The sequence below is a fragment of the Gobio gobio genome, assembly GCF_949357685.1.
Source record: "Gobio gobio genome assembly, chromosome: 3".
In the NCBI taxonomy this organism is placed as follows: Eukaryota; Metazoa; Chordata; class Actinopteri; order Cypriniformes; family Gobionidae; genus Gobio; species Gobio gobio.
In genome coordinates this window covers 25,360,375-25,386,886 of record NC_137099.1, presented here as the reverse complement: position 1 = coordinate 25,386,886, position 26,512 = coordinate 25,360,375, and the positions used below count along the sequence as shown (strand labels likewise).

The 26,512-nt window shown below is 45.1% G+C and overlaps 1 protein-coding gene across 1 annotated transcript in view; it reads right to left on the bottom strand.

The window, feature by feature from the left end:
• LOC307124131 (multiple PDZ domain protein) overlaps positions 1 to 26,512 on the bottom strand; it is a 70,409-nt gene that overhangs the window by 35,077 nt on the left and 8,820 nt on the right. Inside the window, exons 7-16 of the mRNA XM_079813170.1 lie at positions 9,161 to 9,283; positions 8,848 to 9,039; positions 8,699 to 8,734; positions 6,792 to 7,068; positions 6,592 to 6,630; positions 5,706 to 5,785; positions 5,373 to 5,519; positions 4,782 to 4,967; positions 3,072 to 3,212; positions 2,279 to 2,488 (exon numbers count right to left, since the gene is read on the bottom strand). Of these exons, the coding sequence (XP_079669296.1) occupies positions 2,279 to 2,488; positions 3,072 to 3,212; positions 4,782 to 4,967; positions 5,373 to 5,519; positions 5,706 to 5,785; positions 6,592 to 6,630; positions 6,792 to 7,068; positions 8,699 to 8,734; positions 8,848 to 9,039; positions 9,161 to 9,283 (1,431 nt within the window). The remainder of the gene's footprint in view (positions 1 to 2,278; positions 2,489 to 3,071; positions 3,213 to 4,781; positions 4,968 to 5,372; positions 5,520 to 5,705; positions 5,786 to 6,591; positions 6,631 to 6,791; positions 7,069 to 8,698; positions 8,735 to 8,847; positions 9,040 to 9,160; positions 9,284 to 26,512) is intronic.

Genomic DNA, 26,512 nt, shown 5'->3' with positions numbered 1-26,512 from the left:
TTAATTATTGAAAGATTCCAGTAACCAGAGATTCATGAGCCACAGTGACTGAGACCCGGTTCACGAAAGAGAGACTAAAAACAAAGACCACCCCCAGGCTAGAGTAGATCTAGACTAATAATACTCTAAAATAATACCCAGAGCTCAGATCATAAACACCAAGCTGACTTGGAATATACAAGATGACACAGGCAACACTCTGATGTCATTCTAAAACCAATAAGAAAATATTTAGTACATAAATAGAGTGCTACTTCCGTAGGAACTTTGGATCTTTTAGATATTAAACTCACATAAAACACAATTTTAATTGTCTACTATCAATGTCCAATAGTACATATTGTACATTTTATACAATATTTTCCTGAATGGTGAATGGAATCACGTTCTGAAGTAATGTCCACCAAATCACTAATTATCTTTCATTCTATGGTGGAAGTGATGGTGATGAAAATGACATAAGGATAAAAGGGCTGAATACTTTGTCTGGCTAATTTCATAGCTAGCATTTTATGTATTCTAAATAGACACTTAAATAAAATGAAAAAATTCTGTTTATTAATAATAAATAAATATTGATCACAAGTAAGAGTAACATAACTATTGGTAACACTTTAGTTTAGGGTCCAATTCTCACTGTTAACTAGTTAGCATGCATGTTACTAGGATATTGGCTGTTTATTTGTACTTATAAAACACATATTAATGCCTTATTCTGCATGAACATATTCTACATCCCTTAATCCTACCCAATTACCACCCAATACCTAAACATAACAACTACCTCACTAACTAATAATAAGCAGTAATTAGGAGTTTATTGAGGCAAAAGTCATAGTTAATAGTCATTTAATAGTAAAAATTGGACCCTAATCCAAAGTGTGACCTAAATATTATATATTATTAAACTTATAATAAAACTATTATCATCTGTACAAGTCCATTCGTGAAATTTCCTCACTACTAAATATTCCATGGTCAAATGTTAGTGGTATTATAACAAAGTGGAAGCAATTGGGAATAACAGCAACAGCAACAAAGTGGTAAGCCATGAAAAATTTGTGCATGCTGAGGCACAGAAGTTGCCAACATTCTGCAGAGTCAATAGCTACAGACCTCCAAACTTCAGCCTTCAGATTAGCTCAAGAACAGTGCATAGAGAGCTTCATGGAATGGGTTTACATGGCTGAGCAGCTGCATCCAAGCCTCACATCACCAAGTGCAATGCAAAGCGTCGGATGCAGTGGTGTAAAGCACGCCACCACTGGACTCTAGAGCAGTGGAGACGTGTTCTCTGGAGTGATGAATCACGCTTCTCTGTCAGGCAATACGATGGACGAGTCTTGGTTTGGCAGTTGCCAGGAGAACTGTACTTTCCTGACTGCAATGTGCCAAGAGTAAAGTTTGGTGGAGGGCGGATTAAGATGTGGGATTGTTTTTCAGGGATTGGGCTCGGCCCTATAGTTCCAGTGAAAGGAACTCTTAATGTTTCAGCATACCAAGACATTTTGGACAATTTCATGCTCCCAACTTTGTGGGAACCGTTTGGGGATGACCCCTTCCTGTTCCAACATGACTGTGCACCAGTGCACAAAGCAAGGTCCATAAAGACATGGATGAGCGAGTTTGGTGTGGAGGAACTTGACTGGCCTGCACTAAATCCTGACCTTAACCCAATAGAACTGACCTCACAAATGCACTTCTAGAGGAATGGGCAAAAATTCCCATAAACACACTCCTAAACCTTGTGGAAAGCCTTCCCAGAAGAGTTGAAGCTGTTATAGCTGCCAAAGGGTGGGCCAACTCCATATTAAACCCAACGGATTAAGAATGGGATGTAATTAAAGTTCATGTGCATGTAAAGGCAGGCGTCCCAAAACTTTTGGCAATATAGTGTATTGAAATGCTTTAAGTCTATTTCACTTTTTGTATCATAGTTTTAAATAAATATAATTCATAGAATAATAAAACTCAAGTTCAACCCCTTAGACCTAAAAGTGCCTGTAGTTGAAGAAACTGTAGTTTAATATACTTTTATACTTATACTTGAGGCGTCAAAGAAGCCATTAGTCACTGATAACTGATGAATATGCAGTTCATGCTGCAAATTATACATGCGAGATTGAATTCTCTTAATAAAACTTTACCTGACATTCTATGATGATCTGGATGACATACTAATCTTGGATTCTAGGTTTCTTGTACACTGCCCAAGGTTGTGATTGTTACTGTCAAGCTTGTGAATGGTACTGATTGTGAAGTGAATGGAGATACTTACTGGTAAGGGTTTGCTAACTCCAATGCATACAGTGCCCAAAGCAGTGCTTTTCAGGACATGAACAGCCTGAGCCAGACTTGCGTGGCTCAAGTCAGTCCCGTTCACAAACATCAACCGGTCGCCTGGCAACAAGCGGCCATCTCTCTCTGCCAAACCGCCTGCTACAAGAGAGCGGATCACTATCACAGTATGCCCTGGGTTCATGGGGTCCTGAGAGAGTTTCAGAAAGTGACAGCGCAGGAGAGAAAGAGAAGAATAGTAATAAATTAGGAGACACTGCTGCCATGTTATAGAAGGATATCAAACCAACTGGGACTTCCCAAACCAAGAGAAGTGGAGCTCAAACTCTGCTGCTCTCTTGTTATTGTTGTACTGGTATATAAACATACACACACACACACACACACACACACACACACACACACACACACACACACACACACACACACACACACACACACACACACACACACACACACACACACACACACACACACACACACACACACACACACACACACACACACACACACACACACACACACACACACACACACACACACACACACACACACACACACACACACACACACACACACACACACACACACACACACACACACACACACACACACACACACACACACACACACACACACACACACACACACACACACACACACACACACACACACACACACACACACACACACACACACACACACACACACACACACACACACACACACACACACACACACACACACACACACACACACACACACACACATACCTGGTAGTCTAATATGCTGAATCCCAGGCCGGAATCGCCTTTCTGCAGCTCATAGACTTGAATCTCATTCTCCCACATGGCCTGATGGGAAAGCACAGGAGCCTCTGTCTTCCACTTGCTGCTAAATGAGTTCTGCCCAGCCTGTGAGAAAAAGTGGACAAATCAGTCTTAATTTGCAATGAAACATGAGTGGAATCATGTTTGCTCATTTGAAAAAGGACAATGGTATCAATATATATTTAATCTATCTTTTAGTATCCCAAGAAACATGTAATAATATGAAGTATACTGTATACTTCATAGTATTACATGTTTCTTGGGGATTCTGAGTGGTCGTTCAAGGCATTCTTCTTTCAATACCATTGTATGTGCTTTTTTTTTTGTCCTTTTGAAGTTTGAAAGCCCCAGCCTCTATTCATTGTAATTCCTCATAAAAGAATGCCCAGTCATTTTTTAAATACTTTGTTCTCCTTGTATGTTCCACAGAAGAAACTTTACATGTGCTTTAATAAGTGTCAAAAGATCATGATTTAAATCATACTTTAAAGCAAAACGTTTCATTTAACATTAAGTGCACTTTTTTAAAAGTGTACTAAAGAGTGTTAAGAAACATAAGGTGCATTCGAACTGACAGGATCCCTATGCAGTGTTCACCGCTCCCTACTCAATGAGCACGGGATATCTCTTGAAGTGGACTTCGCTGACAATAAATCGCTCACTTGGAACACCCTGCAACATCATCAAAGAACGATAACATAAATACATTTTCACACGGATGAAGATGGACGACAGGATTCTAAAACATAAACATGGTTTTATTAAAGTAGACGGTAGCAAATGTAGCAGCGTGTGTAACATGCACGCACAAACAATAACCGACAACTAAAGACTGAACACAGAGGAACTAAATACACAGAGGTGGTGGAAGATTAGTGTCCATGGGAACAGATGAGTGGCGGGAAACACAGACAAAGAAACATGTGACTGATGACAACAAACGGAAAGTCCATGAAAGTGAAACTAAAGATGAGCGAGTCCAGATAACCGTGACATTAATATAGTAATTTACTTCACTTTCAAATTTAAACTACATATGAAATATATAGCCTATACAAAACACATTATGTATCTAATAAATAGGCCTTTGTTTATTATATACTTGTATGACTAACTTGCAGCTATTAAGGAACTATTAACAGATTTGAAGCATTTGAGGTACTTCAACTGTCATGCCATATGAAAAATAAATTCTCATTTGGTTAACTGTGAGCGTGTTTGTTTGTAGCGGTCTCATCTCCTCTTTCAACGGCTCTGCTCCATTGAGTTCTGACTTGCGGCGCAGTGCGCAATGACAGTTGGAGGATTTTTCCTCTCCACTTCCTGTGAAGTGATGTATTGATGTTCCCTTATTCCCTATGCCGTTTGGAGTGCCCTTCCAACTGAACATGTTAGCTCCCTTCGGATTGGAATCTCACTTAAGATGGCCAAATACCCTGTGAAGTCCACTTCGCAGTCCACTTACGGTGGAATTTACGCACCTCCAGTCATGAAGGTGGTCTTTTATCTGCAAGAACACTTTTAAGATTTGAAGTACACTACAAGTGCACATTCAGAACAATTAAGTGCACTTTCTTTTTCACAAGAGTAATAGGTTGCACAAGCATTTAAATTTTTCTTTCAAATATCATGAAGCAAAATCACACAGCAAACCTTTTCATTAAATTCTGCTAGCAGCTCCTTGAGGGTGAGTTGTACATCATCACCATCATCATCGTCTTCCTCACAGACTGTGGGTGGGATGAGACGACTGCAAACCACACAAACATTCACAGGAAGTTCCTTCAGCAGGCTCACAACTTCCTTGTGTGTCTCACCAATCAGAGAGAACCCGTTCACCTACAGAAAGAACAAACACATCAACTCGCTTATTCTGCTGAACTGATCCTCTGGGCTTTTCTACTGACAGGAAGGGCTATTTTTAAGCAGCTGTCATGATTGATATTCATGTGCAGTCAGCATCGAATAAAGTGCTATGCATGAAAAACAGAATGCAGAAAGAAAGATGAGCACTTTTGGTTATTATGCATGCATGTGTTAGCAGGGTTCATGATAAGGGATTACAACAGCGTAATCTATAAACAACAGTATTATCTGTGTTTAATGCTTGTTTGACTTTGAAGTTTAACCAAATACCCATTAGCTTATTTCTTTTCCAGGTATATAAATTCTATAGGTAAAAATATGTGAGATACACCACATGATTATGTGGACATCCCCTCTTAATTATAATATAAAGTAAACCTCTATCAGTTCGTCTCCAGGCTGTATGATTCCTGTCTGTCCCATCGGACCCTCTGGCAGTATAGAGCAGATATAGTGATGACCTTCCTTAGCCTCCAAACTCACACCAAGACCACCGCTCTCAATGAATTTCTGCACCTGGGCCACCTGTGTAAATACAGCATAAACACACTAGCGATAGATAGATAGATAGACAGACAGACAGACAGACAGATATCAAAAATAAAACAAAGGCATGTAAATAAGCACATACTGAACATAAACATATGCTGAGACACACTCACAAATCTTAGCTGTGTCAGCTAAACAGGAAAGAATACAAATGAGACGCACCATCACTTCATATCGAGGACCCAGTTTGCCTTGCCACTTCTCCTTCAAAGTTTTCTCCTCTTCATCAGACAATTTACAAACTGAAACAAAATTTCCAGTGTCACACAGCTAATAAATAAATGACAAGATGACTATGGAGAACAGACAACAAATGTGCAAAGACAATGCAGGTTTTCGTCATATCAGTTACATTGAGTCAGGTTAAGTATTTGCATATCTGTGCTAGAAATCATCAAGCAAGCTAAAGGAATATTTTGGGTAATTTACAGTTTAATGTCTATGGACAATACTTCTTTTTTTTGCGACATGCTGTCGATTACCATTGATCAGACAGCAGGTAAAATGTTGTAAATCTAAATAATAAAATGCATACAATATAAGGGTGCACAGTTAGGACAGCACACTGAATATGTTTATCTTTTAAGGTTTAACTTTTAAAACTGAGGATAAAATGCTTGTCATGCCTTCTTTATGTCAGATTCATACAATTAAATGACAGTAATTTGGAATAAAAGCATTTATCTGTTACTTGGTAGAAACTATTAAAGATGCCTAGCTAAGATGCTGATTAGACAGTTGCCAGCATAAACAAAACTATGCAAGATTACACCAAACACAAGTTAACTTGTTAGAGTTTAGCTGATTTGCATGGTTTGCATGATTTGCCTTTGCTGCTAAAATGCTGGAATTACAGCTTGTGCAAACAAAATGCATCTTTCTATATTAAAAACCATTCAAAAATACATAAATTAGCAATAAATAAAAAATATTTCAGTATAGTATAGTTGTGATAGATGTTTTACCAGTGCACTAACAATCAAAATGAGTGATAATCAATTAGTCCGTAGACAATTTTAAATAAATACACTATGTGTTCTGGTCTTACATGAGGACCAGTGGTTTCTATTCTCCATCTTGGACTCAACTGAGGTCATAGAAAGAACAAACAGAAGCAGAAGCTGTTTTTAGAATACAAGCAGGGCCAAAAAGTTACTGAGACTTCACACAGAGAGTGAAACAGAACTCATGAATCAAACACAGTGTCAATGAGTGTAAATAAACTAAAGTAACAAGAGTTTCACTAACAGTACTCTCTGTTGAAGTTGAGGTCCCGGCGTTCATTATAGAAAACTTTCCCTTGGGGCAGAACTGGCTTTGGCTCTGCTTGACATGGAGGCAGTGGTGGGGGATGGAGACACAGAGGGGTTAAGGGTCTCTGGGAGATTGTGGACATGATGGGGGTTGTTTGGGTTTCAGATGGTGAGTCCTTTCTCAGAAGAAAAATCTCCACTTGTTGGCCAGTCATGTGCAGATTCTCCTTCGCTTTCTGTTTACTACAGTTATGTTGGCTCTGCTTATTCACCTGAATACACACACACACACACACACACACACACCGATAACATTTAAATGATATAATATATGTAACAATAATATATATACTTATTCTATTTCACACTCATGTCTTGATTCATGTTCAGATATTTGGAGATTTGTCTTTTATCAATGAAAAAAAAATCCTGGAATGTTAAGGTTATGTCATATTTAAACCCAAAAAAGTGCAATCTGTAATATGTTATTCAATAATTATTATTCAGTTATTGTTTTCAAGTTATTGTCTTATATTGTTATTATTATTATATTGTCTCATGTTCTTTAACCTCATATTTTATAGTTTTTTTTTGTTATTACTGTAGTCTTTAGAGGTGGGCACTGTCCCTTATTTTCAGTTCGATCTGATATCAAGTACTATAAGGACAATAATGCAGATAATAAATGGAAAATATTCACACATTTTGAGGATAAAAAGGTTAATTATAGCCATTTAACATTATATTTGGCATCTATCCTTTATCATTTAAAGGGTCTACTCTAAACTGATAACTATCAGGCTTCTGTTTTAGTTTATCATTAACAACAATTATAGAATCTTGTATAACTTTTTTCTCTGACATAAATCCATTATAATATAACATCTTTATTATAGTGTCACATTTAGCTTCATCTTTATTTAGTGTGAAATAGCTCCAGATGATGCCTGTGCTTATATCTTTCAGCATTTCTGTGTATGTGTTAAGATAAATAGTTCCAATCTTGAACAACCATTAACCATTAACAACCATCTAACACAGTTAGTTTTTTTACTTCAAAGCATTGATTTTCAATAACTCTCCTAAATAAGTCTCCTAAAGTATCAATATTTGTTATACATATTGATGTTGTAGCTAATGATCTGCCAATGCCTAGATTCTTTATCCCTCTGTTTTAGCACAAAGCAAGAATGTATTTTTCAGAATTGTGACTAGTATAGCCTACATTGTAGTACATTGTCAAGTTGACATTTGCAAGAAAAATAAAATAAAGGAAATTACAATAAACAACTGACAGAAGTGTATTTCTACAGTAGCTATGTACTGTAGACCAGTCAGATAATCTCATTGTGAGATAATTCATGTAATTATTTATTATATAAGTTTCATATATGAGGTCTCTAAAGCCCTGGACCTAAGTAATGCAAAAATTTTCATGGAAGAAATTTGAAGTGTGTTATGAGGCAAGTTGAAATTCTCTTTATAAAAAGCTCTCATTAGGAAAGTCATGAAGTATTAATCTAACACTTCAAATGTTAAGTATTTTTTAAGATACTAAAATGGCCTTAGGGTCTCTGAGACACCAAACAGAACATGAGGGACTAATGACATATTAACACAAACACAAGACAAGCAAAAATGAAATTAATCATACATAGTGCCACCATTTATCCTAAAAACAAACACTACAATGCAGACGTCCCATTACACAGTACTCCCCCCACATACACAAATCAGCAACAACAGGAGGATAAGTAATTGCTAATACATAATTTGAAAAATGAATAAAAAATGCATTGCTTAAAACCTTTAGAACTACTGTACTTTACATGCACTCACAAGGAAAGTAAAATGATCTAAAAAAATTGAATAAAAAAATTAAGATTTCATTTTGTGACTCACAGCAATAATGTGATCTCCATTGGGAATTTGCCCATCCTGATGACATGAAGATGAGTTAATGAAAAGAGAACTTATTTTTTTGGTTAATATCAAAATTTACATATAGATGCATAGACACACACACACTCAAGATCAGAAGCATTTCGCACCTGTTTCTTTTGAGTGTCCTGTTGCTGGGCGATAGTAGGTGAGAGGTCACCATCAGTGGTTTCCCTGGCAATGATAAGTCTCACATGGGAACCAGCCAGACGGAGCTCATGTGCCACTTCCTCACTGCCCATGGTGGACACATCCACATCACCAATTATGAGGAGAAGATCGCCGCTACGCAATCTCCCGTCCTGTGTGCACAAACACACAACCACACGTCAAGGGATTTTGCCTCTCCTTTTAATTTGAATCTGTTTGTACAACCCAAATAATGTAATAAATCCATGTGCATCCATGACAATTCTCTCATACCCTTCCAGCTACACCATCAGGTAGAATGGTTTTAACCATAGTGCCAGTACTCCTCCCTCCAACAATGCCAAAGCCCAGACCCGTTCCGTCATTCTGCAACTCAATGTGATGAATTTGTCGAGGCTGTGGAACCCAAAAAACTATTGAACATTTCCACCATTGTTGCCCAGGAAAACATATACAATTCATTTAACACATGTTGACCTTGTGTTCTCCATTAGCGGTGCATGTCACACTATATCAGGTAGGTTGTCACAGTGGAACCTGCCATTAACAGCCTATTATTGGATGCCTTTCGAAGTGGAACTCAACACTGTGTCAGAGTTGGCGCTATGGGAACGCTCCTCGTGAGCCTATGTCTGAGGCACGTGTGTTACATACCGATTTTGATTGGCTACCGCAGTGAGGTGACGTCACAGGCATGCCGACAGTGTATAGACGGTTTCATCGGACACACGCGCGTTGCCACGGGCGATAGTGGCGACTATCGCCCACGGTTAATGGCCCGAAGTTAACTTCCGGTCTGTGTTTGTTTATCGGTCTGGCAAGGGGATAGTATGGCGCACTACTCAGTAGAAACACATTTTTGACGTACTATTCTTGGATAACATGATATAAATATTAACGATCAAGCAAAGAGAATATGACACCAGCACAAAAACAGTGTGTACGACTCACCAAAAAGCCTTAAATGCTTCATAAATATCCAGCATAGGAGAGCAGCGTCTAATGTAACTTAGACTGTATGTCTAATGTAATTAAATAATCTACTCTAGAGGAACTTATTCTGGCTGCGTTTACACTTGGCATTAACATGCGATCACCGTGATCATCAGTCAATCAGGACACAGCGAGTTTACATTTGTTCACATCAAGTGGTCGCCATCTGGATAACTGATTGGATTTATGTTTCCCGAAAAATATTTAAATGTGCCTTTATCACAGAGTGCAAAACAACTTTTGCATTGTCCTCTATAAATGGCAGTGCCCATAGAGCACGGGATTTTTTGTGATACATTCATATACAATCAATCTCAAATAGAGTTCCCTTTCAAGGGAACTCGCGCTGCGTCACCGATTTGGGAACGCCCCTGCGTGATTGCGTCGTGAAGCACATATGTCATCAGTCCAATAGAGAGACGGAACGTCATAGGCGGGTGACGTCATAGACCCGGAAACTATAAAGCATACCGGCAAACACACGCCGTTAGCTTCTGTTGCCTTCAACAAGCGCTCTCTGTCACAGAGCTATGGCGAGCGAACAACAGTTCAGACAGTGTGTTCCTCCCTGCTCACGCTACATTACGAGCGGGGATACACACTTGATGTGTGTTGTTGCTGAGGCTCAGCGACGACTTATGTCGTGGGGTTCGCAAAAGGATCTGTCGGAGGGGATGGAGACGGGCCCCGCCCTATCTCATCCTTCACCCGGCAGATCCAGTGCCGCCTCTCTGGGTTCGGGAGCCCGCTCTGCGGATTCTCCCGCCCGGGGAGCGGCCGCGGTGTTACAGATATCTTCCTCCGAGGAGGTCAATGTCTGTAGCATCGACGCAGGGGGTGAGGACTCGCCACTTCATTCCCCTGCTGGTGAGGAGCTGATGGATGTGCTGAGCAGAGCGGTGGCCAGATTACATAGTGAGGTGACGTCACCGTCTATGATTACATAGAGACGGGCGGGGCCCGTCTCCATCCCCTCCATCTGTATATTATATTATATTCATAGTACATATCCACCTGTAAATTCTGTTTATAGTAATAACCATCTGTATATTATTCACTGTACATATTCACCTGTAAATTCTGTTTGTAGTAATAACCATCTCTTTATTTATATATATTTATATATATTCAGTACATATCCATGTCCTGCACTTATGCAAACGTTGTATATCCTGCACTTGCTGCTATTGCACTTCTGGTTAGACCTAAACTGCATTTCGTTGCCTTGTACTTGTACTTGTGTAATGACAATAAAGTTGAATCCAATCTAATCTAATCTAATATTGACTGGCCACCTGAACAACATGAGCGAGCTGCCGTAAAAAGCAGACTCGACGAGCGCTTTCTCCCCACGCGCTCTGTTCAGCCTCCACGTAGGAGTCTGCCGTTTTTCCCGGACCTCAACACCGAGGTGTCGAGGTCTTGGAAGCGGCCCGTGTCTGCACGCATTTTCACCCCGCACACTTCCGTGTACAGCAATATCGCGGGGTTGAAAAGACACGGTTATGGTCAGATGCCCCGGGTTGAGCAGACGCTCGCGAGCCATCTCTCACCCGAGTCTGCGTCTGCCATAAAGGCTCCGACTTTCCCCACAAAACCGCTAAAAGTGACATCATCTTTTGTGGCCAAAGCGTACTCGGCAGCAGGTCAGGTCGCTGCGTGTCTGCACACTATGTCAATCGTGCAGGCATACCAGGCTGATCTGCTGCGAGACCTGGGTGAGAGCCACGAGATCGGAGTTGATACCGTCAACGAACTCCGATCTACAGCTGATCTCGCTCTCCGTGCCACCAAGGAGACGGCCCGATGCGTTGGCCGTTCTATGGTAGCCCTGGTGGCCACGGAGAGGCACTTGTGGCTCAATCTTACGGAGATTAAGGAACGTGATAAAAGCTTTTTGCTTGATGCGCCGCTGTCTCCGGGAGGCCTGTTCGGTGACGCTGTCACCACTGTTACCGACAGGTTCCTGGAGGCAAAGAAACAGGCGGCGGCGCTCAAGCAGTTCCTTCCCCGTAAGCCCCAGGTCTCGTCTGCTGCTGGGCGGGAGCAGCAGACCCCGAGTACGAGCTCCTCCCATAGGGCGCAGCAGAAAGTGAGTGTCGCAACTCGTACACCCCCTCAGAAAGGGTCGTCGGGTGCGCGGCGCTCACAGGCGCAGCCTTCTAAACCCAGGGCTGATCTGAGGACAGTCATCGTGGCGAGGAAGGCTGCGTCTAAGAAGTTCTGACGCCTCTGGGGCCAGGACAGTGAGGGTGATCCCCTCCGCGGGCGTACGGTGCTCACCGCTGTATACGGTACCCGTGTGTCCGCGGTACCCTCACGGGGTCAATCCGCCAACCCCGCCCGAGTGCCGGGGCGCGGAGAAACCCCGCGGGTCATCCGAGGACAGCAGAGGCCAGCCGAGAGAGGCTGGTACCCTTAGTAGATTTTGTGTCAGAGTTGGAGAATCTGCCTCACATATCTCGTTGGGTCCTGCGATGTGTAAGATTGGGGTACGCTATCCAGTTCAGATGCTGCCCCCCAGCTTCAACGGGGTCCTCTCCACTGTGGTGGACCCCGAGCAGGCTCTGGTGATGACTCAGGAAGTACAGACTCTGCTGCAAAAGGGGGCTATAGAGAGGGTCCCCCCCCCCAGACAGGGAGTCAGGCTTTTACAGCCGGTACTTCATAGTGCCAAAGAAGGATGGAGGGCTGCGCCCCATCTTGGATCTTCGCGTCCTGAACAGAGCCGTGGCAAAACTCAAGTTCAGGATGCTTACACTCATCAGGTCCGAGGACTGGTTTGTCACGATAGATCTCAAAGATGCATATTTTCATATATCCATCCTTCCGCAGCACAGGAAGTTCCTGAGGTTCGCTTTCAGGGGAGAAGCGTACCAATATCGGGTGCTTCCTTTCGGTCTAGCCCTTTCACCTCGCACGTTCACGAAGTGTGTGGACGCTGCTCTGGTCCCCTTACGCTTACAAGGGATCCGCATTCTCAATTACATCGACGACTGGCTGATACTGGCGCAGTCAGCGCGTCTTGCGGTTCAGCATCGAGATGTTGTTCTCGCCCATATGAGGAGGTTGGGGCTGAGGCTCAACTCCAAGAAGAGTGTTCTTTCTCCTGTGCAAAAGATCACTTATCTCGGTGTGAGTTGGGATTCGGTCTCTATGCAGGCTCGTCTGTCAGAGCCTCGCGTAGGGTCGATCCTCTCAGCCGTGAAAGGGGTGAAGCTAGACCAGCCGCTCACTGTAAAACAGTTTCAGAGACTGTTAGGTCTGATGGCAGCCGCATCCAACGTGATTCCTTCGGGCCTGCTGTTCATGAGACCGTTACAGTGATGGCTCAAGACCAGGGGTTTTTCCCCGTGGGGAAACCCCTTTCGCATAATCAGGGCATCACACAGAGGTAGTGGAGCTCCTTTTGGAGAAGTTCGGCAGGGCTCATGTGGACCTGTTCGCCACTCACGACAATTCGCATTGTTGTCTGTGGTTCTCCCTGTCGCCCCCAGCTCCTCTCGGACTGGACGCAATGGTACAGGAGTGGCCGAGGCTACCCCTGTACGCTTTTCCCCCGATTGCTCTGCTTCCGGGAGTTCTAGAGAGAGTGCGTCGGGACGGGGCCCGTCTTCTGCTAGTAGCCCCGTTCTGGCCGGGCCGGGTATGGTTCTCGGACCTAGTGTCTCTCCTCGACGGCTCTCCCCTGGAGATTCCTATCAGGAGGGACCTTCTCTCTCAGGCGGGCGGAATCTTCGTACACCCCCGCCCGGAGTTGTGGAAACTGTGGGCTTGGCCTCTGAGGGGGCCCAGCTCATAAAGTTCCTGTCTCTCAACCGAGGTTGTTGAGACCATTCTTCACTCCAGAGCTCCCTCTACGAGGAAACTTTACTTTCTAAAGTGGAGACTCTTCACCTTATGGTGTCGAGATCGCCTGCGGGATCCAGTTAACTGCCCTGCGAGCGTGGTGCTGGAGTTCCTGCAGGAGAGATTCTCTGCTGGGTTAGCTCCCTCCACACTGAAGGTGTACGTGGCGGCCATAGCAGCTTACCACACTCCTTTGAGTGGAGTTTCTTTAGGGCGACACCTGCTGGTAACCCGTTTCCTCCGTGGAACTTTGAGACTGAGACCTGTGACACGCACCAGGGTGCCGGCCTGGGACTTATCCATCGTCCTTCAAGGCCTGTCCGAGGCTCCCTTCGAGCCGCTCGAGGATGTTCCTGAGAAGTTTCTCACTTTAAAAACCTTATTTCTCCTTGCTATATCTTCCCTTAAAAGAATAGGGGACTTGCAAGCCCTCTCTGTTGCACCCTCGTGCTTGGAGTTTTCCCCGGGCATGGCTAAGGCCTGTCTCTCTCCGAGGCACGGGTATATTCCTAAGGTCCTCACTAACCCAGTGAGACCTATTGTTCTCCAGGCCTTCTGTCCTCCTCCCTTCACGACGTCAGACCAGGAAAAATTTAATCTGCTTTATCCTGTTCGCGCACTAGACGCTTGTGTCCACAGAGCTGCCCTGTGGAGGAAAACTGATCAACTGTTTGTCTGTTACGGGCCTCCCTCGAGAGGAGCAGAGAATGAGCAAGTGGGTGGTTGAGGCTATCTCACTTGCTCATGTGGCGGCCGGACAGCCCTCCCCTCTAGCTGTTCGGTCCCACTCCACTAGGAGTATGGCTGCCTCTCAAGCTCTTTTAGCAGGGGCCTCCCTGCAGGAAGTTTGTGATGCGGCGGGGTGGTCCTCGCCGCATGCGTTCATCAGATTCTATGAACTTGATGTCAATGCTACTCCGGGGTCTCGGGTGCTCGCCTCTTAACTCGTGCCACAGGCGGGCATTCAGACTCGCATGGGGACGTGGGTATTCTCGTTCCCAAAGCGGTGACGCAGCGCAAGTTCCCTTGAAAGGGAATGTCTCGGTTACGACTGTAACCTTAGTTCCCTGAATAGGGAACGAGACGCTGCGTCACCCTGCCATGCTCCACGCATGCCCGCAAGCGCCTTGTTTCAGACCTTCTTCAGAAGCTAACAGTGTTTGTTTGCCGGTATGCTTTATAGTTTCTGGGTCTATGACGTCACCCGCCTATGACGTTCTGTCTCTCTATTGGACTGATGACATACATGCTTCACGACGCAATCACGCAGGGGCGTTCCCAAAGCGGTGACGCAACGTCTCGTTCCCTATTCAGGGAACTAAGGTTGCAGTCGTAACCGAGACATACTTTATCTACAAGTTAACTTTCCCAACATTATTCTTATGTCATGAAACAAAGAAACATGTTATTCCAATGCATTGCATGATTGAAGCATTTATAGATACAGAAAACGGCATTACACGGTCTTTAAAGGGTTAGTTCACCCAAAAAAATGTATTCTGTCATTATTACTCTCCTTCATGTCGTTCCAAACCTATAAGACCTTCGTTCATCTTCGTAACACAACTTAAGATATTTTCTTCTTCTCTACGGCTTTACGGGTTGGGGTCGACATGAGGGTGAGTAATTAATGTATGAATTTACATTTTTGGGTGAACTAACCCTTTAAAGACCGTGTAATGCCGTTTTCTGTACAGTATCTATAAATGCTTTTTCCCCACTCTATATTGCAGACAGAAATGGGAGATTATTTATAATAAACATGCTGAAACAATAAAAACAATTAAATTAAGATTATTTTGCCCAATTAAAGTGAAAGATTATAGCGCATAAAGATAACGCAGCCTCTGTTGTTATTGATTCTTCGCGGACGTCTAACGGAAGTTAAGTTTGGGCCACAAAAAGCATGCATGCGCAGTAACGTTTGTTTATGTTGTTGCCATTGAAACCGTCTATATAAGGCCGCATAGCAAGTACGTCATCCGCTTCTTTGTATTCAGGAAGTCGTTTGTTTGTCTGTGCATGTGATCTCGGTTAGTGGCTTTGAGTGAAAACAAAATATTGTCGAAGTTTAGAAGATGTGCCTGCTAAGCGGCTTCTTCCAATCCAGCAGAGAGTATGTTATTGGCCAAATCCAGTTCTGAGGAGCTAGATGTGATGGGAGTTGAGACGGATATATTGAGTGAATATTGAGTCTCCTCCCTCACCCCCACCTACAAGGAGCTGGTGGATGTAATGACAAGTGCCAAGTTGAAGTTAGATTGGTCAGTGTAAAGAGTGGAATCTGCCCCAAGAAGGTTGGATGAGCAATTCCTCATGGGTCGTTGCAACACATTCTTACTCCCAACTCATCATATATTGACGCTTGGTCAGGACCCTTCAGCATCCCTTTTTAACGCACAGGGTACCCCTTTAGCGTAATTTTCTTAAGCGCAGGGCACTCCATTGATTTCAGTTGTTTGCCGTCAGATCAAGACGCATTTAATTCTTTGCATTTGCAAAAGTAGACATGATTTTATGAATATGTATAGGCTACTTTTATATTTTGGAGCAACTAACCCCACTCCTACCCTAAACCAACCCACTTCTAAACAATATAAAACATGTAACAGGCAAATAAAAGTACAGTCACAGGTATTAATTGCAAAAACTGATCAAAAACAGTATACAATATCTTTATGTAAAGAACAGAGTTGATCTTAAAGTTATCCCGCCGCTCCGTGAATGCACGTACGCACTCTCATTCAAAAGATGCACCCGACTCTTTAGCATGACGCAGTCGGTCACGAGACATTTTACAATCAAAGCTGACGTAAATGACGCAATTGGTCACGAGACACATGAGAGCCAATGTAATTTCACTATCAAAGCTGACATAACGTTTCTTTGGGCAGCAATTTTTGAATGTGTGCATGATCTTCTTAGGCTGATCGCATTTGGGGATTTTCTTCACACAAATCAATCGTTTGGCCTCTGAAGACTTGGAATATTTATTTTTTGAATAAATTGTGCCTGTAGTCGTATCTGTTTTCCTGCCACACATCTGTCGTCATGGTCACCGTCATTATTAGTTCATCTGTTCCAGCTGTGTGTCATCACCCTCGTTTGTGTTCCCTATTTAAGTTCTGCCTTTTTTAGTCACTCATTGTCCGGTCTTACGTTGTGTTTAACGTGTGACTGTTCTGCCTGTGTACTCACCTGAGAGATCCTTCTACATTAAAACTCCATTTGTGAATTGAATCAGTCCTCCTTCGTCTTCCTGCCTGCGCTAAACCCTGACAGAATACCGGACCTTGAAAGAGAATGGCGGAGGAACAGCTCCTTAACATCCAGCAGGGTGGTCGTCGGCTGGAATGGTTTGTGGAGGAATTCCTTGAGTATTCCCACTTGGTGAGTTGGAAAGATCCCATGGTTAATGCGTGTTTTCGGGATGGACTGGATGATGATTTATTTGTTCAGCTCCTGTCTCCTGATGTTTGCTCAAGGTCTGTAGCAGACTTTATTAATTATGTCCTCAACCTAAAAGGCTCTGATTTTGTCGTTAATTCTGTAAATGAGGACACTTCCAAACATCATCTAGTCCATACCCACAAGCTGGCGGACTTTCCAGCTCACCCAACACCTGAACCCTCCACATGCCATTCCACTGGGACAATCCCTGCTGTGGTGACCACATGCCTCTCCAATGGGTACATCCCCTCCTGGCCACTCTTGTTTCCATGGGCCCAGAAAAATATATCGAACAGCAGGACCTGGGGGCAAAGGTGAGGGATCCAGCATGTACATCCTTCCGGGCAGCATTGAAATCAGCTTCCCTTCTCTGGTCCACAGCCCATGACAAGTGTCTGAGAAGGCTCCAGTCCATGACAAGTGTCTAGAGAAGGCTCCAGCCTGTGACGAAAGTCCAGAGAAGGCTTCAACCCATGATGAATGTTCGGTGATGGCTTCAGCTCGCAACGAATGTCCAGAGGAGGCTCCAGCCCATGACAGGTGTGCAGTGAGGGCTCGAGCCTGCGATGAGAGGACTTCTCCCTCTGCCCAGAGAGGACTCCAGCTCCTGTCTCCAGTCCAGAGGGAACTCCGCCTCCTGTCCCTTCAGTCTGTGCTCCATGGTACGTAGTGCCTCCCAGAACGGCTATCCCTCCAGGCCATGAAGGCCATGAAGGCCCTGAGCTGTCCAAGCCACTAGGCCTCCCTGAGCTGTCCGAGCCACCAGGGATCCCAGAACTGTCCGAGCCGCCAGGGATCCCTGTATTGCCCGAACCTCCGTGGACACCTGAACTCCCGGCGCCTCCGTGGTCCCCTGAGCTACCAGAGCTGCCTTGGTCCTCTGCAGCACTGGCACCCCCCTGGAGGCTTCCCTACCAGTTGGCAGCCTCTGGATCACCTGTCTTGGTCCTCGAGGACTCTAGGGTGCCCGCGAGGTCACGCCTTTCAGGAGGGGGCGTAATGTCACATGCTTGTCTGTTTTGTTGTCATCCTGTTCCATGTCACATGTTCCTTTGTTCTAGTTTTCCCGCCACACATCTGTCGTCATGGTCACTGTCATTATTAGTTCATCTGTTCCAGCTTCGTGTCATCACCCTCGTTTGTGTTCCCTATTTAAGTTCTGCCTTTTCAAGTCACTCGTTATCCAGTATTGCATGTCTTGCGTTGTGTTTAACGTGTGACTGTTCTGCCTGTGTACTCACCTGAGAGATCCTTCTACATTAAACTCCACTTGTGAATTGAATTTGTCCTCCTTCGTCTCCCTGCCTGTGCTAAACCCTAACAATAATACACAAATGGTAGATTTAAGGATGGGATGGGTTTGGGCTACATGTTCAAACCTGTCTAAATAGTGTAAATAAAAACAAAACAAAATGAATGTAAATGATGCTGGCTGATTAAAATGAGAATCACACTCCAACATGTCATAATGGCAAAATCATAACCCAATATATAATTTCATCATGACGATAACATTCCCAAGCCTAAGGTGTCTGTGTATGACGGCAAAGGTTTCAAGTTGGGTGTGAGCGTCCCGCTCCAGTGAGCTGTCCCTTTATCCCTGATCTCCATATTGAGGTGACGAGATCGTGGAAGAAGCTATTTTCGGCCTGTGTTCATGCCCCTGTTCTGAATATTTATGCCAACTTTAAGAGGCTCACTAGACACGGATATGTGGGGATGCAGCAGGTTGAGGACTCGCTTGCAAGCTATCTTGACCCCGGTTCAGCATCCTCAATGAAGGCTCCAGCCCTGCCATCGAAGCCATGCCAGGTGACATCCAGGTTCGTTGGTAAGGTGTATGTGGTGGCAGGCCAGGCTGGTGGGGCTTTGCACAACATGTCAGTGTACAGGAGACCTGTTGTCAGGTAAAGTGCTTCTCTAGGGGTTTGGCGGCAAAGTTTTTCGGTCTTTAGAAGAAGTTTGGCAGTCACGCCCCTGTAATGATCAGCGTTAGAGAGCAAGGTAGGTGGGGCTCGATGTGGCGCTCCATCCCAATGCACTTTAGCCAGATCTTCCCAAAGAACATTGCCATGTTTCTTAGGTATAGCAGGCAGTTGAGAGAATGGTGTTCTCTCCTGAGGCCTCTTATCGTCCTTAGGATAGGATGCTTAACACTTGCTTAAAGGGGTCATAGAATGGTACATGCACTTTTACAAGTTGATTATACGGAAATGTGTGTTGGCAGTGCCTGTACAAAACCATCCTATAATGATAAAAATACATCCAGTGTTTTTTTTAATATCCTTATATATTTTCCCCTGTCTCAAATCGAGCCGTCTGACCGTGTGACGTTACGCGGTGTACGCCCCCCCCCCTACGACTGTTGATTGACAGCAGCGTTTCAACACAGACCCGCCCTGAGCGAGCTGTCATCAGTCCGCCATTGTTGATACTCTGGAGCAGAATGGCGTCTAAGCGATTGTGGTGTTGTGTTTTATTAACCTTTATATTAATCTTTGCAAATCGCTTGCACGCTTCACGATGAATGAGGCTAAAGTTTACAGGGTAAGTTACATTACAGCATGCTTTCTGTGTATGACGTTCTCAATATAATTCATAATCCCACGTTTATAATGAACAACGCGTTATATTTGTTATTACAAACTGTGTACTCGGGTGATAAAGTTAACGTGGTAACACTACACTAAGCTTAGTTTTGTACATGGTTTATAACGGTGTCTGTTACTGATTAAGAAGTAATGTAAAAAAAAAATCTTATAACATAACATCAATCTGTCAATGAACTAACACATCAGTAAACACATAGCAACTACGCTACTCTGCCAGTACAAAGATAGATCAAAGTGACATGACGTTAACCAACCATTCAGAAACATCCTGTTCGAACTTCGATGGGTTCGTCATCTGTTCCTGGTCCGACTCTGGTTCAAATTGATAAGGTTGCTTAGATGTGTCCTCAGAGACTCCCGTTGCCATTATTTCTCGAAAATATACCCTCAAATGTTGTCAAGGCAACACTCCACGTGTGTTGTGGTGTTGTGTCGGGTCGAACCGAACGCCCCACAGAGCAGAGGGGGCGGGGTGAGCAAAGCTCATTATCATTTAAAGTCACATACACTGAAATGACTTGCTGAAAACTGAGTTGGTTTTGACCAGGTAAAATGAGTGTTTTCTTACAATACTAATGAGAATTTTTAATTAAAGTATATTACAAACTTTTCATTTAGACACTAAAGAATCATATTAACTTGTACAAAAATGTCATTCTATGACCCCTTTAATACTCCTGGGAGTAGGTTGTCCCTCTAGTCTGCCCCTCAATTTTGCAATTTTGCAATTTTGAGCGTGGCATGGTTGTTGGTGCCAGACGGGCCAGTCTGAGTATTTCACAATCTGCTCAGTTACTGGGATTTTCACGCACAAACATTTGTAGGGTTTACAAAGAATGGTGTGAAAAGTGAAAAACATCCAGTATGCGGCAGTCCTGTGGGCGAAAATGCCTTGTTGATGCTAGAGGTCAGAGGAGAATGGGCCGACTGATTCAAGCTGATAGTAGAGCAACTTTGACTGAAATAACCACTCGTTACAACCAAGGTATGCAGCAAAGCATTTGTGAAGCCATAACACGCACAACCATGAGGCGGATGGGCTACAACAGCAGAAGACCCCACCGGGTACCACTCATTTACCCATCCTCTGATGGCTACTTCCAGCAGGATAATGCACCATGTCACAAAGCTCGAATCATTTCAAACTGGTTTCTTGAACATGACAATGAGTTCACTGAACTAAAATGGCCCCCACAGTCACCAGATCTCAACCCAATAGAGCATCTTTGGGATGTGGTGGAACGGGAGCTTCGTGCCCTGGATGTGCATCCCACAAATCTCCATCAACTGCAGGATGCTATCCTATCAATATGGGCTAACATTTCTAAAGAATGCCACGTAGAATTAGCAGTTCTGAAGGCGAAAGCGGGTCAAACACAGTATTAGTATGGTGTTCCTAATAATCCTTTAGGTGAGTGTATATATATATTTTACTTATGCATATAAGTATTATTATAATTAATACTTATGCATTACATTGATTAAAAGTGACAGTAAAAACATTTACATTGTTACAAAACGTTTCGGTTACTAACGTAACCTCGGTTCCCTAAGATGAGGGAACGAGTATTGCGTTTTGCTAAAACGCTATGGGGGAATTCCTTTCCTCGAGATATTGAAGCAAATTTTTATCCAAAAATACCATGTACACGCAGTGCAGCTGCACAGCTCTCAGCAGGAAGCAGCTGCGTGCTGATTGGCTGTGCTGCTGCAACTGCAGCAACCTATGGCGAGACCGTGGGGCGGGACGGACCAATCAGGTCCTTCCAAATTCCCGCCACAAGGGGCAACAGAATTTGCATAGCCAAGGGTATATAAGACCCACTCTCGCAAGGTTAGTCAGGTTAATCGACTGAAGCGACTCCTGAGCAAGTGAGCAAGCACGGCAAGCAAAACGCAATACTCGTTCCCTCATCTTAGGGAACCGAGGTTACGTTAGTAACCGAAACGTTCCCTTACGAGAGTACTCTTGTATTGCGTTTTGCTAAAACGCTATGGGGGACCAATGCAAAACGCCGTGCTTGCTTAACGGCTCTAACGCCGATGACACCAAACCCAGGCCAACCTAGGTGGGCCCGTAATATGATATCAAGAAGTCCCAAAATGAGCCAGACCTGAGTCAAGCCCTTAATGAGAATGAACACGATATACGTGTAATATAATATATAGACCGGACATAGTCGGGCCAGGAATAATGAATGGCCAGATAATTCGAGCCGTATAAGGAATGTGCTATGACTTATACAATACTTAACCCAGACCGGACTTTTCGAGCCTTAAGGGGTTAAAACTGTACACAGCAAGAAGCCCAGCCTATAAGGCCGGGACATCTAATATAATCTGATAAGTGGACGGGGAGGCCCAGCCTGCCGCCACACATATCATTTAGAGAAATGCCAATAGACCAAGCCCACGAAGAGGCCATGCCTCTAGTAGAATGGGCTTTAATGCCTAAAGGGCAGCTGAGATCTTTAGACTCATAAGCCAACGAGATAGCATCTACTATCCATCGTGACAAGGTCTGCTTTGTAACCGCGCACCCTAAGGTGCAGCCGCCAAAGCATACAAAGAGCTGTTCAGTTGCCTAAGCAGCGGAACGCTCCATGTATATCCTCAGCGCTCTGACAGGACAGAGCAAATTAGCATCTTCTTCATCTATCGGTGATGAAAGTGCTGAGAGTGAAATGACCTGTGCTCTGAACGGAGTCAAAAGCACTTAGGTACATATCCATGTCTTGGTTTGAGGACGACTTGAAGTCGTTTGGCCCAATTCCAGACACGAAGGCGCTCACAGAGAGCGCGTGCAGATCACCCACTCGCTTAACTGACGATCGCCAGCAGAAAAGCGGTCTTTAGTGATAGGAGCTTAAAGCTCACCGAATGCAGAGGCTCAAGTGCAGAGCTCTTCATGACATCCAAGACACTGGACAAGTCCCATATAAGGACTGAAGAGGGGGCGAGGTGGGTGAAGCCTTCTAGCCCCTTTAAGGAAGCGAACAATGTTAGTCCGTTCACTTGAATGTGATACGCTGCTATAGCAGCCACATAATTTTGAGCGTGGAGGGGGAACGACCCGCGTCCAGAAGCTCTTGTAAAATGTAAGCACTTCTGACACTTCACAATCCTGTGGGGTCAGACTTCGCGCTTTACACCAGTCCGAAAAGACTGACCATTTGTCTGAATAGAGCCGCCTGGTCGCGGGGGCTCTAGCTTCAGTAATGGTATTCAATAATTTTTCAGAGAGGTTCTCATGTACCCGCTGATGGGCCAGACATGAAGCGCCCATCGATCGGGACGGGGATGCCAGATCTGCCGTCCCGCCTGCATGAGGAGGTCTCTCCTCAGCGGGACCGGCCACGAATCTGCATCCGACATCTGATTCAGTAGTGAGAACCAAGGTTGATTTCTCCAAAGCGGGGCTATTAAAGCACAGCGCATCTGCTCTCCCTAATCCTCTCTATGACCTAAGGTAACATTGAGATTGGGGGAAAAGCATAAAGAGGAAGGTTGGGCCATTCGTGGGCCAACGCATCCTTGTGCTTGGAGAATTATATTCGGCATTGAGCATAGCCTTGTGAGGCGAAAAGATCCACTTTTGCCTCTCCAAGAACTGCCCCAATTGTCTGAATTGCACCTGGACAGCATGTCCGGACCCAAATTCAGAATGCCTGGCACATGAGTCGCTCTCAGCGTATTGTGCTCTGCCCATATTAGGACTTCTTACGCCATTGTGTGCAGATCGATTATTTTCAGACCGCCTTGGCAATTTATATAGGCTTCCACCGACCTGCTGTCCGTTCGGACCAGGGCATGGTGGTGCTTTATGTACGGAAGGAAAGCTCTTAGCGATAGCGTGACCGCTTTCATCTCTAGACAGTTTATATGAAGGCTCTTCTCCGAGTCTGACCAGAGACCGGAGACTGGCCTGCCCTCGTGAAGGGCTCCCCAACCTAGGTTGGATGCATCTGTCGAGATAACTTTCCACTTCGTAACAGTGCCCAAACTCACGCCCGTCTGGTACCAGACGGGATTTTTCCAAGGAGCCAGAGCCAACACACAGCTGTGGTCTACCTTGATTTGCAATCGGCCCGAGAGCCATGCGTGAGCTGGAACGTGGCGATTCAGCCAGTGCTGTAGACCCAGCATGTGCAACAGACCCAGTCTGAGAACTAGCGCCGCCGAGGCCATGAGACCCAGCATCCTCTGAAAGTGTTTGAGAGGAATGCGTGCACCGGACCTGAGGGAAACCGCTCGGATCTGAACAGAGAGCGCGCGCTGTGACGTCAGTCGCATGCTCATCTGCAGTGAGTCCAATACTGTTCCCAGAAACGAAACTTTCTGTGTGGGAGACAATAAACTCTTGCCACGTTGATTCTGAGTCCCAAGCATTCTAAATGGTTGAGAAGCCAAGATCTGTGGTTTAATAACTATCTCTGACGGAGCTATTCTGAGCCAGTCGTCGAGATAATTGAGAATTCTCATTCCCCGAAGCCTCAGCGGGGTTAGCGCCGCTTCCATGCACTTCGTGCGGGGAGTCAGAGATAGACCAAAAAGGTAGCACCTTGTATTGGTAAACTTTTTCCCTTGAAGGCGAATCTCAAGAATGGCCTGTAATGAGGGGCTATTTGTATGTGGAAAAAGGCATCCTTTAGATCCACAGTGAAAACCCAATCACCCGGCGGATGTGCGCGAGGATTTGTTTCATTCTCAACATTCTGAACGGGCGCTTCATAAGGGCTTTGTTCAGATGTCTGAAATCTAGAATGGCCTGAGACCACCACCCTTCTTTTGGCACAAGGAAGTAGCGACTGTAAAAGCCTGACTCGCTCTGTGAGGGGTGCACGGTTTCTACCGCTCCCTTAATTTAACAGTTTGATATTTCGGTTCGAAGCACGTGACTCATGTCACTTCTCACCGCTGTCTCTACCACAGTGCGAAAGCACGGTGGTCTGCGAGCGAACTGTAGCGAGTAACCTTGTTATCGAAGCCAAGGGTTGAATTAATTTGTGGGGCGGGTCACTGAGTAACAGGGACCTGTTAGCCCGGATGCATTGTGCTAGTAGCATTGTGAGAGGCGGCGTGCACTGAATGGTGACGCACGCCTTATTGGGTCGCCTTGGAAGTGGCGCTTACCAAGGGGTTTGTGTTTGTGTACAGAAGAGCACGTTGCTCACGGGCTCATAAATAGTAATTAGGGAAATAGTGTTCCCAGCCGCCTGAGTGCAGGGGGCCGGAGAACGCAGAATAGTGGCGAACGCTTTGTGTCGCCGGGGAAATGGTGCATGTGTACAGGCGAGCGCGTTTGTTGCGGGCTCGTCGATTGTAGGAATAATGTTTCCAGCCGCCTGAGTGCAGGGAGCTGGGGAATATAGGGAAGTGCTTGAGTGTAGGGGTACAACTTTGATGTTGGCACCTGCCTACAGACGAACTCGTAACACTGTGTTTAGATAGTGTTACTGTAAAGTGGACGCATTCTTGCGGATTAGTCCACGTGCACGTTAGCGGCAGGGCTAATGGATAGCGCGTGCTCTGCAGGCGCGGGTCTACCTAGCCACTAGAAAGCTCTGATTCATTGTAAATAATGTGTGGTGGCTCGCACTGTATAATGGGCGCCACTACATTAGAGTATTCGCGGCGTACGCCAGCGGGCGAATTCACAGAGGTAAACGCATAACAGCGTCAATGTGCAACTGAGCATGTTTGGCCACAGGCTAGTTATTGCAATGTTACATCTCCAGTCACCTGAACTAAGGGAACTGGGAGAATATCAGGTTTATTGAGTGATTTGTGGCACTGAATTAACAGTGCTTATGCAGGAGTGCACACTATGTAGTGGACACATTGCCTACAGTGTTGAACCACTCCAGCCGCCTGAATAGGGGAACTGGGAGAAGTGATATTTGAGGGGAAAAAGGCGCAAGCTTGGCAGCCATTTTATGACCTCGTTATGCTCAGACGGAGAGCGCGTGTTATGACGCGCTCTCGTCTGCGAACGCGCGCTGTGCAGAGAGCGCGCGCTGCCATATAAGGCTGTTTACCTTTGGCAGCAAGCGCGCGCTGCAGCGAGAACGGCTGTGACGTAAGCGCGTTCTCGATATATCCAGCAGCCTGAGTTCGCATGTCTCTCCTCTAGCATTCTCTGCCCGCGGCATATCAGGGCGGCGGGGCGAGAGAGAAGGAAGAGTGAGGAGAGCTTATGTTGAGTTCACTCGTGTGTAGAAGTGCACATCTTCCATCCGCGTGGCGGCAGTATCACATTCTCTGTCAGCGGCCATTTCAGGGCGGCGGAGTAAGAGAAGAAGCGAGTGAAAAGCCCCGTATGCCCGCGGCGCCATTAGTACGGCGGGAATAACATTCTCTGTCCACGGCCATTTAGAGCGGCGGAGAAGAGAGAGGGAGGCGCGTGGAGAGCTCCATATATCTGCGGCGTCATCAGCGCAGCGAGGATATAACCTTCTCGGTCCGCGGCGCGTTTCAGCGCGACGGAATGAGAGAAAGGGAGAGCTCTGTATGTCCGCAGCGGGGATATAATGTTCTCTGTCCACGGCCATTTAGAGCGGTGGGGATGAGAGAGGAAGGAGTGAAACTCTGTATGCCCGCGGCGTCATCAGTGCAGCTGGGAAAACCTTCTCCGTCCGCGGCGCTTCTCAGCGCGACGGAACGAGAGAAAGGGAGAGCTCCGTGGGGTATCACATTCTCTGTCCGCGGCGCCTTAGCGTGA